At 35.0% G+C, this 13,744-nt stretch overlaps 1 protein-coding gene and 1 pseudogene across 1 annotated transcript; one reads left to right on the forward strand and one right to left on the reverse strand.

Annotated features, from left to right (window-relative positions):
• The first annotated feature begins 4,665 nt into the window (after window positions 1-4,665).
• Window positions 4,666-6,057, forward strand: LOC117910082 (UPF0481 protein At3g47200-like). The gene has a single exon (XM_034824138.1). It carries the CDS (start codon window positions 4,666-4,668, stop codon window positions 6,055-6,057), a length of 1,392 nt encoding a protein of 463 aa, XP_034680029.1.
• Window positions 6,058-11,125: 5,068 nt separating this feature from the next.
• LOC117910083 lies at window positions 11,126-12,712 on the reverse strand (annotated as a pseudogene).
• Window positions 12,713-13,744: the final 1,032 nt, after the last annotated feature.

Below are 13,744 nucleotides of genomic sequence, written 5' to 3' on the forward strand. Positions count from 1 at the left end.
GGACGATCAAACAAGCATCGAGACAATCAAGTATGGCATCAAACAAGGGCAATGACATGCATATTCGTGAAATTTTGGGAACGTACCTGGATAGCATATATAACTCCTAATGCGCTTCCTTAGGACATGGGGTTAGATAATAAATAATAAATAATAAATCCTAGCATGCTCATCTAATTAATTAGCAAAAATTATCAGAATTTGGAATAATTAATTATCATACATATCTTGTATACAATTCCTAAAAAGAAAAATGTAAATATAATTACAATAAATAGCAAGGTGGTAGCAAAAATGAATTTTGAAAAAGATTTTCTTATGTAGGGGTTTCACCAATTCCCCAAATTAATATACACGAATTTAGCCTAAAATTGTCCCATTTGTTTGGGACCACAAGCTTTGATTCGCGTTTTGTTTAAAACCAAAATTTTTGTTGAAAATTGAAAATGATGCAAACCGATTAAGATATGGTTGCATGTTATTTTTTTAAAATAGAAAAGAGATTTTGATTCTAGAGGCTTTAAATGAATTTTTTTTTTAAATCTCTTAAAAGGGTTTTTTTTTTTTAGAAAAAGAGTTTTGTTTTAAAATAAAGGAAATTAATTTTTAAAATAACAAAAATAGAAAACAAAATATCAATCAAAACAAAAGGAAACAAAGATGACAAAATAAAGGATTTAGAAAATCTTGTCAATTAAAGTGGGGAGGGTAAAGGCCAACCTTCATGGGTTTTTCAGTGGCCCTCAAAAAAATTTGACCAACAATCACTAAGGCAACAAATTTATGACTTCCTAATCAAGCAAACTAACAAAATTATCATCCAAAAAACTAACATTTAGATTTCAAGAAACACATTATTAATGACTAGAATTAAACTAATTGGAATTAAAAAATGTAGATTTTACCTCACATGATCAATTAAACTAAAGAATCAAGATTGATAACACGTTCAAATTAAAAATAAACTAAAATTTAAATTAATCGGAATTAAAAATATAAACTTTACCTTACAAGACCAATTGAACTAATAGATTTAAGATCGATAACTCATTCAAATTGCAAATACACTAAAATTAAACTAATTGGTATTAAAAATATAAACTTTACCTTACAAGATCAATTAAATTGAAAAATTAGGATCATTAACATATTCAAATTTAAAATAAACTAGAATTTACACTAATCGGAATTAAAAAAATAAATTTTACCTTACAAGACCAATTAAACTAATAGATTTAACATCAATAACATATTCAAATTAAAAATAAACTAGGATTAAACTAATTGAAATTAAAAATATGAATTTTACCTCACAAGATCAATTAAATTAAAGAATTAAGATCAATAACGTATTCAAATTAAAAATAAACTAGGATTAAACTAATTGAAATTAAAAATATGAACTTTACCTCACAAGATCAATTAAATTAAAGAATTAAGATCATTAACATATTCAAATTTAAAATAAACTAGAATTTAACTCATTGAAATTAAAAATATGAATTTTACCTCATAAGATCAATTAAATTAAAGAATTAAGATCAATAACGTATTCAAATTAAAAATAAACTAGGATTAAACTAATTGAAATTAAAAATATGAATTTTACCTCACAAGTCAATTAAATTAAAGAATTAAGATCATTAACATATTCAAATTTAAAATAAATTAGAATTTACACTAATCGGAATTAAAAATATAAACTTTACCTTACAAGACCAATTAAACTAATAGATTTAAGATCAATAACTCATTCAAATTAAAAATGGACTAAAATTAAACTGATTGGAATTAAAAATATGAATTTTACCTCACAAGATCAATTAAATTAAAGAATTAAGATCATTAACATATTCAAATTTAAAATAAACTAGAATTAAACTAATTGGAATTAAAAATATAAACTTTACCTTACAAGACCAATTAAACTAAAAAAATTAAGATCAATAACATATTCAAATTAAAAATAAACTAAAATTTAAATTAATCGGAATTAAAAATATAAACTTTATTTAAACTTTCATGTAGATTAAAATAAACTAGCATAGAACTAATGAATTGCAATCATAAAAAGAGAGACATTTAATCTAAGAAAAATAAAAGATTCTTAAAAATCGAGATTTAAAAGAATTTATCACAAACAATTAATTAAACCAATCAACTAAAACCCAAACTAAAAAAAAAATACTGTATCGAAAACCAAAAAACTAACATGTATTGTATTGAAAAAATACTCTCTTGATGTGTCAAAATGGCAGCCCGATTAGTGTTTCAAGTCCTCTACCGCTCTCCTAAAAAAAAACTCTTGTGCCTCTCCTCTTTAAAAAAGATTGCCTTTTATGTGGATCTCTGCTCCCCAAAAGAAAAGTCCTCTCCATCCATATGGCAACCTCCTCCTTTATACATATATGAGTTGCCTTCTTTTTATTTGGAAAGTTTGTCTTCCCCAATTGTGTGTGGCTTTTCCTAGTATGGAAAATGTGATTGCCAATATAGCGAATGCATGATTTTATCCTCCAAAAAAAATATCTCATGCAACCACAATATTTCCTTATTAAAAATTCAGCTTCCCATAAATTCTCCAATGCATAACAACTGGGGAATACATAGCCAGTTGATTCCTAAGAAGATTTCTTACTTTGTGCTATTATGAATCCCGTTGACTTGTAGTGAATATGACAATGCTCCAACAGGGCAGCCCTTTTCCCAAAGATGAAATCTATACTTCCTTTAATATAGTAATCTTTCAAATATTATTTTCCATAATGCAAATACAAGGTATTCTGCCACCCAAGAAACCTCGGGAAAAGAGTTCTCAAAAGTGATATTCTCGGCAATAAAATCCTTCTCTTCAACGACAGCAGTCCCAATCACCCGAGCCGCTTGGTGATGATCAATTTTTGTGGCGGTATTGTTCCAAGTGGGTGCAGTGTCCTCAAGGCGCAACCATCACTTGGCTGACTGTTCTCCATGGCTGCAAAGAATCCAAGTGGCACGCCATGATCAACATTATGTGGCTCCAAAACTTCCAGTGGGTGTTTGGACCATTGCGTTCTTCAATGGGTTCCCTTTCAGAAGGCATAGGTTGTTGCTGCTGTGGCTGCAGTGTGGCTGCTGCTACTGTGGCTGCAATGTGGCTGCTGCTGCTGTGGCTGCAATGTGGTTGTTGCTGCTGTGGCTGCAGCTACTGTGGCTGCAGTTGCTATGGCTGCTACTGTTCAGGATATGATGAAGTTTTGTACAGAGACGTCAATTCTGAGAGATGGGCAAAAGAAGCATGGGGCTGTGATGACAATCTTTTGCCATCCTGAAGGCTTTCAGTCTCAAACATATGTTGATCAAACCAGTAATGTAGATCCTCTTGTACTCCCCAAGATGGTGCTCCTCATGCAAAACAAAATAAGATAAGATTAAAAAATCAAAGGAAAAGAGAAGCAACTAATGAAAGTCATGAAATTAGTAATAAAGTGAAATACGATTAAAAGAAAATGAAAGAGAAAATGAGATATCAGATTGTACAATTCCATCATTCAATAAGGGGGTAGTATGCATATTTAATATCTAAACAGTTCTAACAATTCTCTATTAAGTAAGTAAATAAATGAAAGAAAGAAAAATAAAAAAGAAAAACAAGACGTAATAGAAATTAAAAAATGAATAAATAAACAAGTAAATAAATGAATAAACAAAGAAAATATAATCATCAAATGCATGCAATAATGATCAAGAGATTATATAAAAATGTTGAGCCCCAATGAAGTGTTTAAGCGGGTCTAAGGTGAATCTAGGCAAGTTTAAGGTGTCTAAACGGGCCCAAAATGTCTAAATTAGCCAAGGGTGATGCCTAAATGGACCTAAAAGTGCACCTAAGAGCTATCCTAAGAAGGAATGAAAAGTTTAAGTCTAAATCAAAACTGCCAAGGGTCACAATAAGGGGTTAGGCAATCCCTCAACCAGAGTCTCCGAGGTGGCTCAAGAAAGGTAAGTAGCGTGAGTAGATATGGGCCACCAAGAAGCTAACTGTAAAGTATCGAACAAGTATGTAATAAGACATGTACTAAGATGACAAATTTGAGGGTCTACAGATATGTCTAATGAAAGATGCATTTAAGTAAATTAATAAGCTCGGTGTTAGGCATGAACCCTTCCCAAAACCAAGGAGACACGCATTAGCCTGTTTTATGTGCTTCACTTGCTGTATATTAGTAGGTGTATGAATAGATTAATCTTTCTGAAGAGAAAAAAGAAGAAGAAGAAGACTTGAGTGCTTCTTTTTAAATTTTAAATGATCTTCCCTTTGGATATCATTATATTAGCATAGACTAGCTGGCAGCAGCCTGTTGCCTACTCAATTGGAAATTTGGAATTATGGAGCTTGCATACAATGAGCTGGTGATTCATATTTCACAGGTGGGATGTAACTTTTTTTCTTTTTTTAATAAATGATAAGAATATCTCACATATAAAAAAAAAAAAAAAATTAGGCTATGCGTGTGGAAACTATTCTCAACAATAAAAATGGGACTCCCGAAACACAATTTTCCCAAGGAAAAATATCCAAATTATCTCCAATATATACCTGCCTTGAGACTGGGGGTGTATAGAGTATAGAGATATCTAGCAGTACTCTCTCTGCCTATCTTATTCTCCTCCTAACAAATAACAATGGTCGGGAACGAGATTGTCTCTAAAATGGAGGAGCAACGAAAAGTAGAGGTGGATGGCAGTGATCATATTAGAGACTTGGCTGACTTAAAATCCAAGCTTAGTCGACTAGAAATTGAAGTGGGATCTGAATCTTCATTACCATCAAGTGTAAAGCTACAATGTCCCATGGTTCCAAATAGGTTGCGACCGGATGTCAAGGATGCTGAACACTCCAACTTTGCGCCAAAACTCATTTCTTTGGGTCCCTACCACCATGGCGAGCCTCACCTGAAGGGTGGAGAAAAGATCAAGCTTAAATTGGCAAAAGAATACGTCGAAAACTGGGGACGTTTGGATGAAATTTACCACACAATTAACGATAGCATTGGTAAGCTGAAGGAATGTTATGATGCGAAGTCCACAAAGAAATATGAGGATGACCAATTAACCATCATGATGCTGGTGGACGGGTGTGCTTTAGTCTGTTACATTTTAAACATTTGTTTGGGTTTTGGCCCTAAATATTTGAATCTCAGATATCAAGATATAAGGCTTCTGAACCAGGATGCGTTGCTGCTGGAGAACCAACTTCCCTATCAATTACTCCTTGAGCTGACGAAGGGACCAAGAGCGGCCAAATTTTGGTGGACGGTCCTGTTGCTAGAATTCTTAGGAATCTACGATGAGTCAATATTTGAGGAATTTATCATCAATGAGTCATTCTTGCAAAAAATGAGGAATTATTGTCGCCTCTTGTTCCTTGACTCCAAATCAAAGTTGAAAAGTCCTAATAACGAGTCAAAGCCTTGTCATCATCTCCTCGATCTCTTTCGAAGAAATTTCCTAGGCGATGAACGTTCCAGCAACCGAACGCACCATTTGGAATGTCCTTCGTCATCGGATATTGAAATTGGCCGAAGGCTGGGTGGAGCATCAGTTACAGATGTGAATGAGGTTATAGCATCATTTAGAAATATGAAGGAGCTGATGGACACTGGAATCCGCATCAAGCGCAGTCCTACACGTCACTTGAGAGACATTTCTTTCCATTCAAATGGGATCACCGCATGCCTGAGAATTCCTTGCATCACCATTGATAACTCGACCAAGGTTATGTTCTTGAACTTGATAGCCTATGAAATGAGCTCAGACGTCGACCATGACTTCATCTCTTACCTTCGCTTCCTTGATTCCCTCATTGATCATGCTGATGACATTAAGGAGCTGCAGTCCGTCGGGATACTCCAAAACAATCTAGGCACTCATGAAAAAGTGGCTCTATTTTTCAACACGGTGTCCGTCGACTTGGTACCAAACTTTCTTGCTTACAAAGATGTGAGAGTCAAGATTCAGAAGCACCTTAAAAGTCACTATAACAGCAGACTGAAAATGTGGATGACACAAAATTAGGCAAAGTAGCAATTAACAACTAGTAGTTTAGTTTGTTGCAACAACATTAGTTATTTTAGTTTCTTTGTTAAAACTCTGTTATTCTCTGTTTTCCTAATCCCTGCTATATATAGCAGAGGTGTTGTATTGTCAAAATAATAAAATCCATTTCTCTCTTTCTCTCTCTCTTCTTCTTCCTATCTTGGTATCAGAGCTACAGTGCTCACGCATCAATGGCCGCTGTGAATCAGACTACTGGAGAGGTGTTACATTCGAATCCTTCAGCTGAAGCTAGAAAAGGCAATCCGACGACCACGGACGAATCTTTGAGAATGGTAATAAGCCCTTTGAGTCAACTTATTACGAAATGTCTGGAGGATGATAATTTCTTGATGTGGAAGTATCAAATTGAAAATGTTATACAGGGTTATGGTCTTGAAGGTTTCTTGTTTGGAATATAGCAAGTTCCACCAAAGATGGTCACTGATGAAACAGGGATTTTGGTTCCAAATCCCAAGTCCAGAGATTACCAACGCCAAGATCATCTATTGATTTCTTGGCTTCTATCTTCAATCGAAATTGCATTCTTACCTCAGGTTGTTGGGTGTTCTTCAGCTTTTGAGGTATGGAATACAATTTCCCAGAATTTCAATTCTCAATCTTCTGCAAAGGTTATGTTCTACAAGAGTCAAATGCAGATGTTAAAAAAGGATGGTCTGACTATGAGAGATTATCTTACCAAAATGAAGAATTATTGTGATCTTCTTGCTACTGCTGGTCACAAAATTTCAAACACAGATCATATACTTGCTATAATACAAGGTCTTAGAGATGAATACGAGTCTGTCATTGTTGTTATCTCCTCGAAAAAGTCTTCTCCTTCTCTTCAATATGTCATCTCAACTTTGATTGCTCATGAAGGAAGAATTGCACACAAAATCTCCTCTAATGATCTTTCTGTGAATTACACCTCTCAGTATTCTAATAGAGGTTCTTCTTCCTCTTGGAATTCTAATGGCTACCCTTCTAGTGGTTTTCAGAATAGGAATCAATTTGGAGGAAATCAAATGACTAGAGGGTCTTTTGTTCCTAATAGAGGAAGAGGTCGTGGCAGAGCTCAATGAGGAATCAAGCCTCAATGTCAACTATGCAATAAATTTGGTCATACTATTCATCGTTGCTTCTATAGGTATGATCCAAATTTCCATGGGAATATGCCTGCTAATGGACCTACTCCTGGTGTTTTAGGAAGTGGTGCAAGGAATGGAGCATCTGGTTCAATTTCTAGTGCTGGAAATGTCAATCTCACTGAGTATGATGCTCAAGAAGATCAAGATTACTTAGAAATGGAAGCAATGGTTGCCACTCCTGAAGATCTTCAAAATTGTTGTTGGTTCCCAAATTCAGGAGCCACAAACCATGTTACTCATGATCTTGGCAACCTCAATTCTGGTGCTGAGTATAATGGTAACTCAAAAATCCACATGGGAAATGGGACTGGACTTAAAATTTCACACATTGGTTTATCTGTTTTTCCTTCTTCTTCTAGTCCAAATAAAGTTCTTTTCCTTAAAAATATTCTTAGAGTTTCTGCAATTAAGAAAAATCTGTTAAGTGTTTCTTAATTTGCTAGCGATAATATTTTGAGTTTCATCCAAAGGTTTGTTTTGTTAAAGACAGATCTAATCACTCTTTACTTTTGCAGGGCAATCTGCATAAAGGACGCTATCAGTTCAACCTGTCAAAGAAACTCTTTGGAAAAGCATCTGGTCTTTCTTTATCAAATGGTAAAAAGGAACTTACATGTTGTACTGCTTCTCTTATGCATAATGACAATTCTGATTTTCCTGAAACAACCAATTCTAGTTTTCATGTTTTTGATCTGTGGCATAAAAGGCTTGGTCATCCAACCTTAAAAATTGTAACACAGATTCTCAATGATAATAAAATTCCATTTTCTACCAAATCTGGTTCTTCAATTTGTTCAGCTTGTTAGCTCGGGAAAAGTCATAATTTGTCTTTTCCAATTTCTCAAACTGTGTATACTAAGCCTCTTCAGTTAGTTGTATCAAATTTATGGGGGCCAGCTCCAATTAATTCTTCTTATAGGTTCACATATTATGTTTCTTTTGCTGATGCATACTCTAGATACACCTAGGTTTATTTCTTGAAAACTAAGTCACAAACCAGAGAAGCCTTTTTAATGTTTAAAGCTCAAGCTGAACTCCAATTTGGTTGTAAACTCAAAACCTTTCAAACAGATTGGGGTGGTGAATTTAGAAGTTTGAAAACCTATTTTGAACGAAATGGTATAATACATAGGCTTTCATGTCCTCATACTTCAAAACAGAATGGCATTATTGAAAGAAAGCATAGACATATAGTGGAGTTAGGTTTGACTCTTCTTGCTCAAGCTTCTCTTCCACTTAAATATTGGCTTGATGCTTTTTCCACAGCTGTTTTTCTTATCAACAGGTTGCCTCCTGAGGTCTTAAAGCAAAAGTGTCCCTATGAGTTTTTGTTTAATTCTAAACCCAATTATTCTCAGCTTAAGGTGTTTGGTTGCCTTTGTTTTCCTCACCTAAGACCTTACATTAAACATAAACTAGATTTTAGGTCCTCACCTTGTACTTTCCTTGGTTACAGTTCTAAACACAAAGGGTATAAATGCTTAAATCAGCAAGGAAGAATGTTTATTTCTAGAAGTGTTATCTTTGATGAAACTAAGTTTCCTTTTGTAGATAAACTTCAAAAACCTGTTCAAACTGTTTCACATTCAACAGTTGGTCTTCCTTGCATTCCTTCAGTTAAAAACCTAGAGCCAATAAGTGTCAGTCCTTCACTGTCACTTCCCACATCTTCAGCTCAGTCAAGTCATCAACTTGATGAGAATCTTGGTTCAGACATTAGGTCTGTTCAACAGGATTTATCAAACACTGATTCTTCTTCAACTGTGCCAATTCTAAATGAGTCAGCTTCCATATCTTCTTCTTCTAATCTATATGCTCTTCCTGGTACAATTCTTTTATCAACAAATTCAGATGAACCAAATGAATCTATCAATACAAGACCAGTCACTTTACCACAACAGCCACATCATATGGTTACAAAGTCAAAGAATGGTATTTTTAAACCAAAGGTCTATATTGTTGATCTTAATGTTGAAGAACCTAATACTTTCCAGGAAGCAATCTCTCATCCCAAATGGAAAGAAGCAATAGACGAAGAATTTAGAGCCTTGATGAAGAACAAGACTTGGTCTTTGGTTTCTCTTCCAACTAACAGAACTTCTGTTGGGTGCAGATGGGTTTTTAAACTCAAAAGGAATCCTGATGGCTCTGTCTCTAGGTACAAAGCTCGTCTAGTAGCAAAGGGCTACTCTCAAGTTCCTGGTTTTGATTTTTCTAAAACCTTCAGCCCAGTTGTGAAGCCTACTACAATTAGAGTTGTTCTTGCTATTGTTGTTTCTCAAAGCTAGTCTATAAGGCAGTTGGATGTCAATAATGCCTTTTTAAATGGTGAATTGCAAGAGGAAGTTTACATGGACCAACCTCCAGGTTTTGATGACAGAACCAATTAAGAACAAAAGCTAGTTTGCAAACTACATAAGGCCTTGTATGGCTTAAAGTAGGCACCTCGGGCCTGGTTTGAAAAAACTTAAGATTTCTCTTCAACAATTTGGTTTTTCTTCCACTAAGTCAGATCAGTCCCTATTTGTAAGGTTTACCAACTGTTCTTCTCTCTTTGTTCTTGTTTATGTTGATGACATTGTGGTGACAGGAAGTAGTAGTCAAGAGATTCATGAGCTTATCTCAAGGTTAAGTGGTTTGTTTTCCCTTAAAGATCTTGGTGAGCTTAGCTATTTTTTTGGGAATTGAGGTAAAGAAAACTACAGATGGTGGACTTCATCTTTCTAAAAAAAAAAATACATTCAGGATTTGCTCAAGAAGACTAAAATGGATGGAGCTAAGTCACTTCCCACTCCTATGTTTTCTGGTCTAAAACCTTCAGCTGGAACGGGTGATCCAATTGATAATGTTTTTTTAGTACAGAAGTGTTGTTGGAGCTTTGCAATACATAACCATCACTAGACCCGAGATTGTTTTTAGTGTCAACAAAGTTTATCAATTTATGTAGAAGCCTTTAGATACTCATTGGAAGGCTGTCAAACGAATTTTAAGGTATCTCAATGGCACTATAGATCTTGGTATTGTGTTGAAGCCATCAGAAACTATGAATTTAGTGGGGTTTTGTGATGTTGACTGGGGGAGTGATGTTGATGATCGAAGGTCTACATCTGGGCATTGTGTTTTTCTTGGGAAAAGCTTGGTTTCATGGAGTTCAAAAAAGCAGCACACTATTTCCAGATCTAGTACTGAAGCAGAATATAGAAGCTTGGCTAGCTTGACCTCAGAAATGTTATGGTTGCAGTCCCTCTTGTCTGAGCTCCAAACTAAGATGACTATGGTTCCTGTAATTTGGTGTGACAATATAAGTACTGTTTCCCTTTCAGCTAATCCAGTTTTGCATTCGAGGACTAAGCATATGGAGTTAGACCTTTATTTTGTAAGAAAGAAAGTAATGGAGAGAAAGCTGGTGGTCAATCATGTACCAACTAAGGATCAAGTTGCAGATGTGTTCACAAAGCCTTTATCTTTCAGGTTCTTTAACAAGCTGCGTGGGAAGCTTACTGTTACTTCTCTTGATCTGAAGAATGGAGATTAGGCTTGGTGTGGCTTGGTGTTGCTGGGATGTTTGTTTTAAAGGGGAAAATCAGTGAAGGTTCTCAGGATCTCCTTTTGAAAGTCTGATTGCTTCTACTAAGTGGTAAAAAAGCTTGAATGATTGAAGTTTATGGTGGCAGGTTCAGTGGCTCCCAGAGACTTCATTTGAGGGAGCAAATTAGGCAAAATAGCAATTAACAACTAGTAACTAGTAGTTTAGTTTGTTGCAACAGCATTAATTATTTTCGTTTCTTTGTTAAAACTCTGTTATTCTCTGTTTTCCTAATCCCTGCTATATATAGCAGAGGTGTTGTATTGTCAAAATAATAAAATCCCTTTATCTCTTTCTCTCTCTCTTCTTCTTCTTATCTTTGAGGTGCTTCGATGCATTGGACTCTGCCCCTAGAACCTTCCGGCATGGCGCTTTCAGGCAAGAAACCCACAATTCTCTCCATTAAAGGCGGGCAATGCCGCTGAAAATTTTCCGAAACAGCTTCGTATTCACACCCATCAGTTTCAAGGTATTGGCCCATTTATATTTTGAAGTAGAGATAAAGCACCCTCACAACCTCGCGACGCTCGACCTGCCGGGTCGTGAAGAGATTCACCAATGAATTTGATGCTTTTGCAGTGTTGTTAATGACATGCCCATTATGCATCCAGTAACTAACATTGTTTTCTTGGCAAGCTGCACAACTCTGGGCAATTTTATTTTCATGATTTGGAAATATCAAATCTATTCCACCACCCTGAATATCAAATTTGAAGGTCAAATGATGTGCACTCATTGCACTGCACTCTATGTGCCATCCTGGTCTTCCAGGACCCCATAGGCTATCCCAACTTGGCTCACCAGGCTTTGCAGCCTTCCACAATGTGAAGTCAGCTGGATTTCGCTTTCTTGAATCAACAACAACACGTTCACCAGCTCTGTTATCTTCCAGCTTCCACTCAAATAATTTGCCATAATTTGGGGATTTATCCACAACAAAGTACACATCCCCATTAATTGTGTATGCACAATCATTGTTGATAATCTGAGTTATCATATCCTTGATTTGGTCCATGTGATCAGAAACACGTGGCTGATGGGTAGGAGTGAGGCAGTGGAGATCAGTCATGTCATCAAGCTATTCCTGGCAAAAGCGGCTATTCAGAGTCAATGGATTCTCTCCAAGCTCATTTGCTCTCCGGATGATCTGGGAGAGCTCCCCTCTAGCAAAGATGAACAAGAAGGCTTCTGAGTTTCTCCTCTCCTCTGTTTCTCTCCCTCCTCATGCTAACAAACAACTCACTCTCCCACAGTCCGTATAACGAACAAGATCCAGGAACAGAGGTGGCCTCAACAATGAAAAATGCATGAAAACAGAGCATAGAAGAAAACAAATAGAAAGGTCCTCAAAGGAGGCTTCACATCATGAATCATCAGTGAACCTTCTTATTAGGTGAGAAAAACAGCATCAAATGCAAATATTGGAGGGGTTCTCGAGCATTTCATAATCACAATAGAAACATAGCATATTAAGATTGACGATGGCAAGCATGAATTCAGGGTTATATCTCAACAAGCAACAATCCACCCCAAGCAAAACAACAAATATCCAAAATATCAACAAGAAAATGCAGAGGGATAGCAAGGATCCGAATCAAACAATAAACTTGTTGCATTCATACCTGAGAGTACCCTTTTCCCGTAAAGCCCTGTTAAGCTTCAAACGCCTTAAATCCACCTCCAATGCCAACGAAACTAATGAAACCGTGAAGCTATCCTCCTATATTCTCCAAACATATAGCTCTCCCTTTCTCTCTCTCTGGTTATCTCTCAAAAAACCTTCCCAAAACAAAACCTCTGCCCCCCTCTTTTTTCTTCCTTGTTTCTGTCTTCCTTAGCAAGCCACTACCCGCTCCCCTGTTCACCGATCAGCAAGCATGTCATCTTTAACCACCACCATGGCCAGCCATGCTCCTTAGCCACATGTCCATGTAGCCGGTTTCTCTTTCTTTTCTTTTTTTTCTTTTTTTTTTTTTTTTCAGAAAGAGGTCCCCCTACTTCAAAGAAACGAAAAAAAATCCAGGTCCTTGGGTCGTCCGCAAAGGGGGTCTACATTTACATTTATTTTTTTTTATTTACTTTTGCTTTTTTAACAAAATAGATCAGTTTAGTTTTTTAAAAAAAAAAAAGAAGAAGAAGAAGAAGAAAAGAAAAAGGAACTTACTAAAAAAGGAAAAAGTAACATAAGACTCTAAAAAGTCATTTGTAAATACCCTAAATATTTTCAAACAACATATTTCAAGAAATACATTTTAAACAACTATTTTTAATTGAAAAAAAAAATTATTTCCACTACTGATTTCCTTTTTCTCTTTTTCTTTTGTAAGTTTTATTTTATTTGTTTTCTTATATTTTTCTCCACTATTGGACAAAATATAAGTATTAAACTGACTAGCCTGGAGGTTTCTCGAGGATCCTTGGCAATACAAGAGCTTGTGGAGTGGCAGGAAATGAGGGTGATCAGTCTCAATCAAAGTCAATATAATTATTTTTATTTTTCACTCATGTGATTGCATTTGAATTCTAAGGTGATCACATGTATGCCTTTGTATGTTTACAAGAAAAATAATCAGTGGTTGCTTGGTAATTCAGTTTAATAGTTTAATATGATTTAATAATTTAAATTAAATCATTAAATAAAGTAAATGTACTCGGTTAAATTACTTAATGTCATGATTTAAAGTTAAAAATAATTTTTAAATATAAAGTTAAATAGATAACTTATTCTTAATCTTAAACATCTTTTCTTTCATTTGTCGGTATTTAATAAAAACATATTTTATAACTATGACTTTACATCCATAAATTATTTTTTGATACACATATTATATAATTATCTTATATATTTAAAATACTTTAAACATAGATATTTAACAAATACATTTATAACTTAAGATGAATAAAAGTAAATATAAGTTTAAATTAATGACCA

The sequence above is a fragment of the Vitis riparia genome, unplaced genomic scaffold (genome assembly GCF_004353265.1).
Source record: "Vitis riparia cultivar Riparia Gloire de Montpellier isolate 1030 unplaced genomic scaffold, EGFV_Vit.rip_1.0 scaffold583_pilon_pilon, whole genome shotgun sequence".
NCBI lineage: Eukaryota > Viridiplantae > Streptophyta > Magnoliopsida > Vitales > Vitaceae > Vitis > Vitis riparia.

What these genes read in the sequence shown, in the direction of transcription:
- LOC117910082 (XM_034824138.1), top strand. Translation starts at nt 4,666, where the DNA reads ATGGTCGGGAACGAGATTGTCTCTAAAATGGAGGAGCAACGAAAAGTA.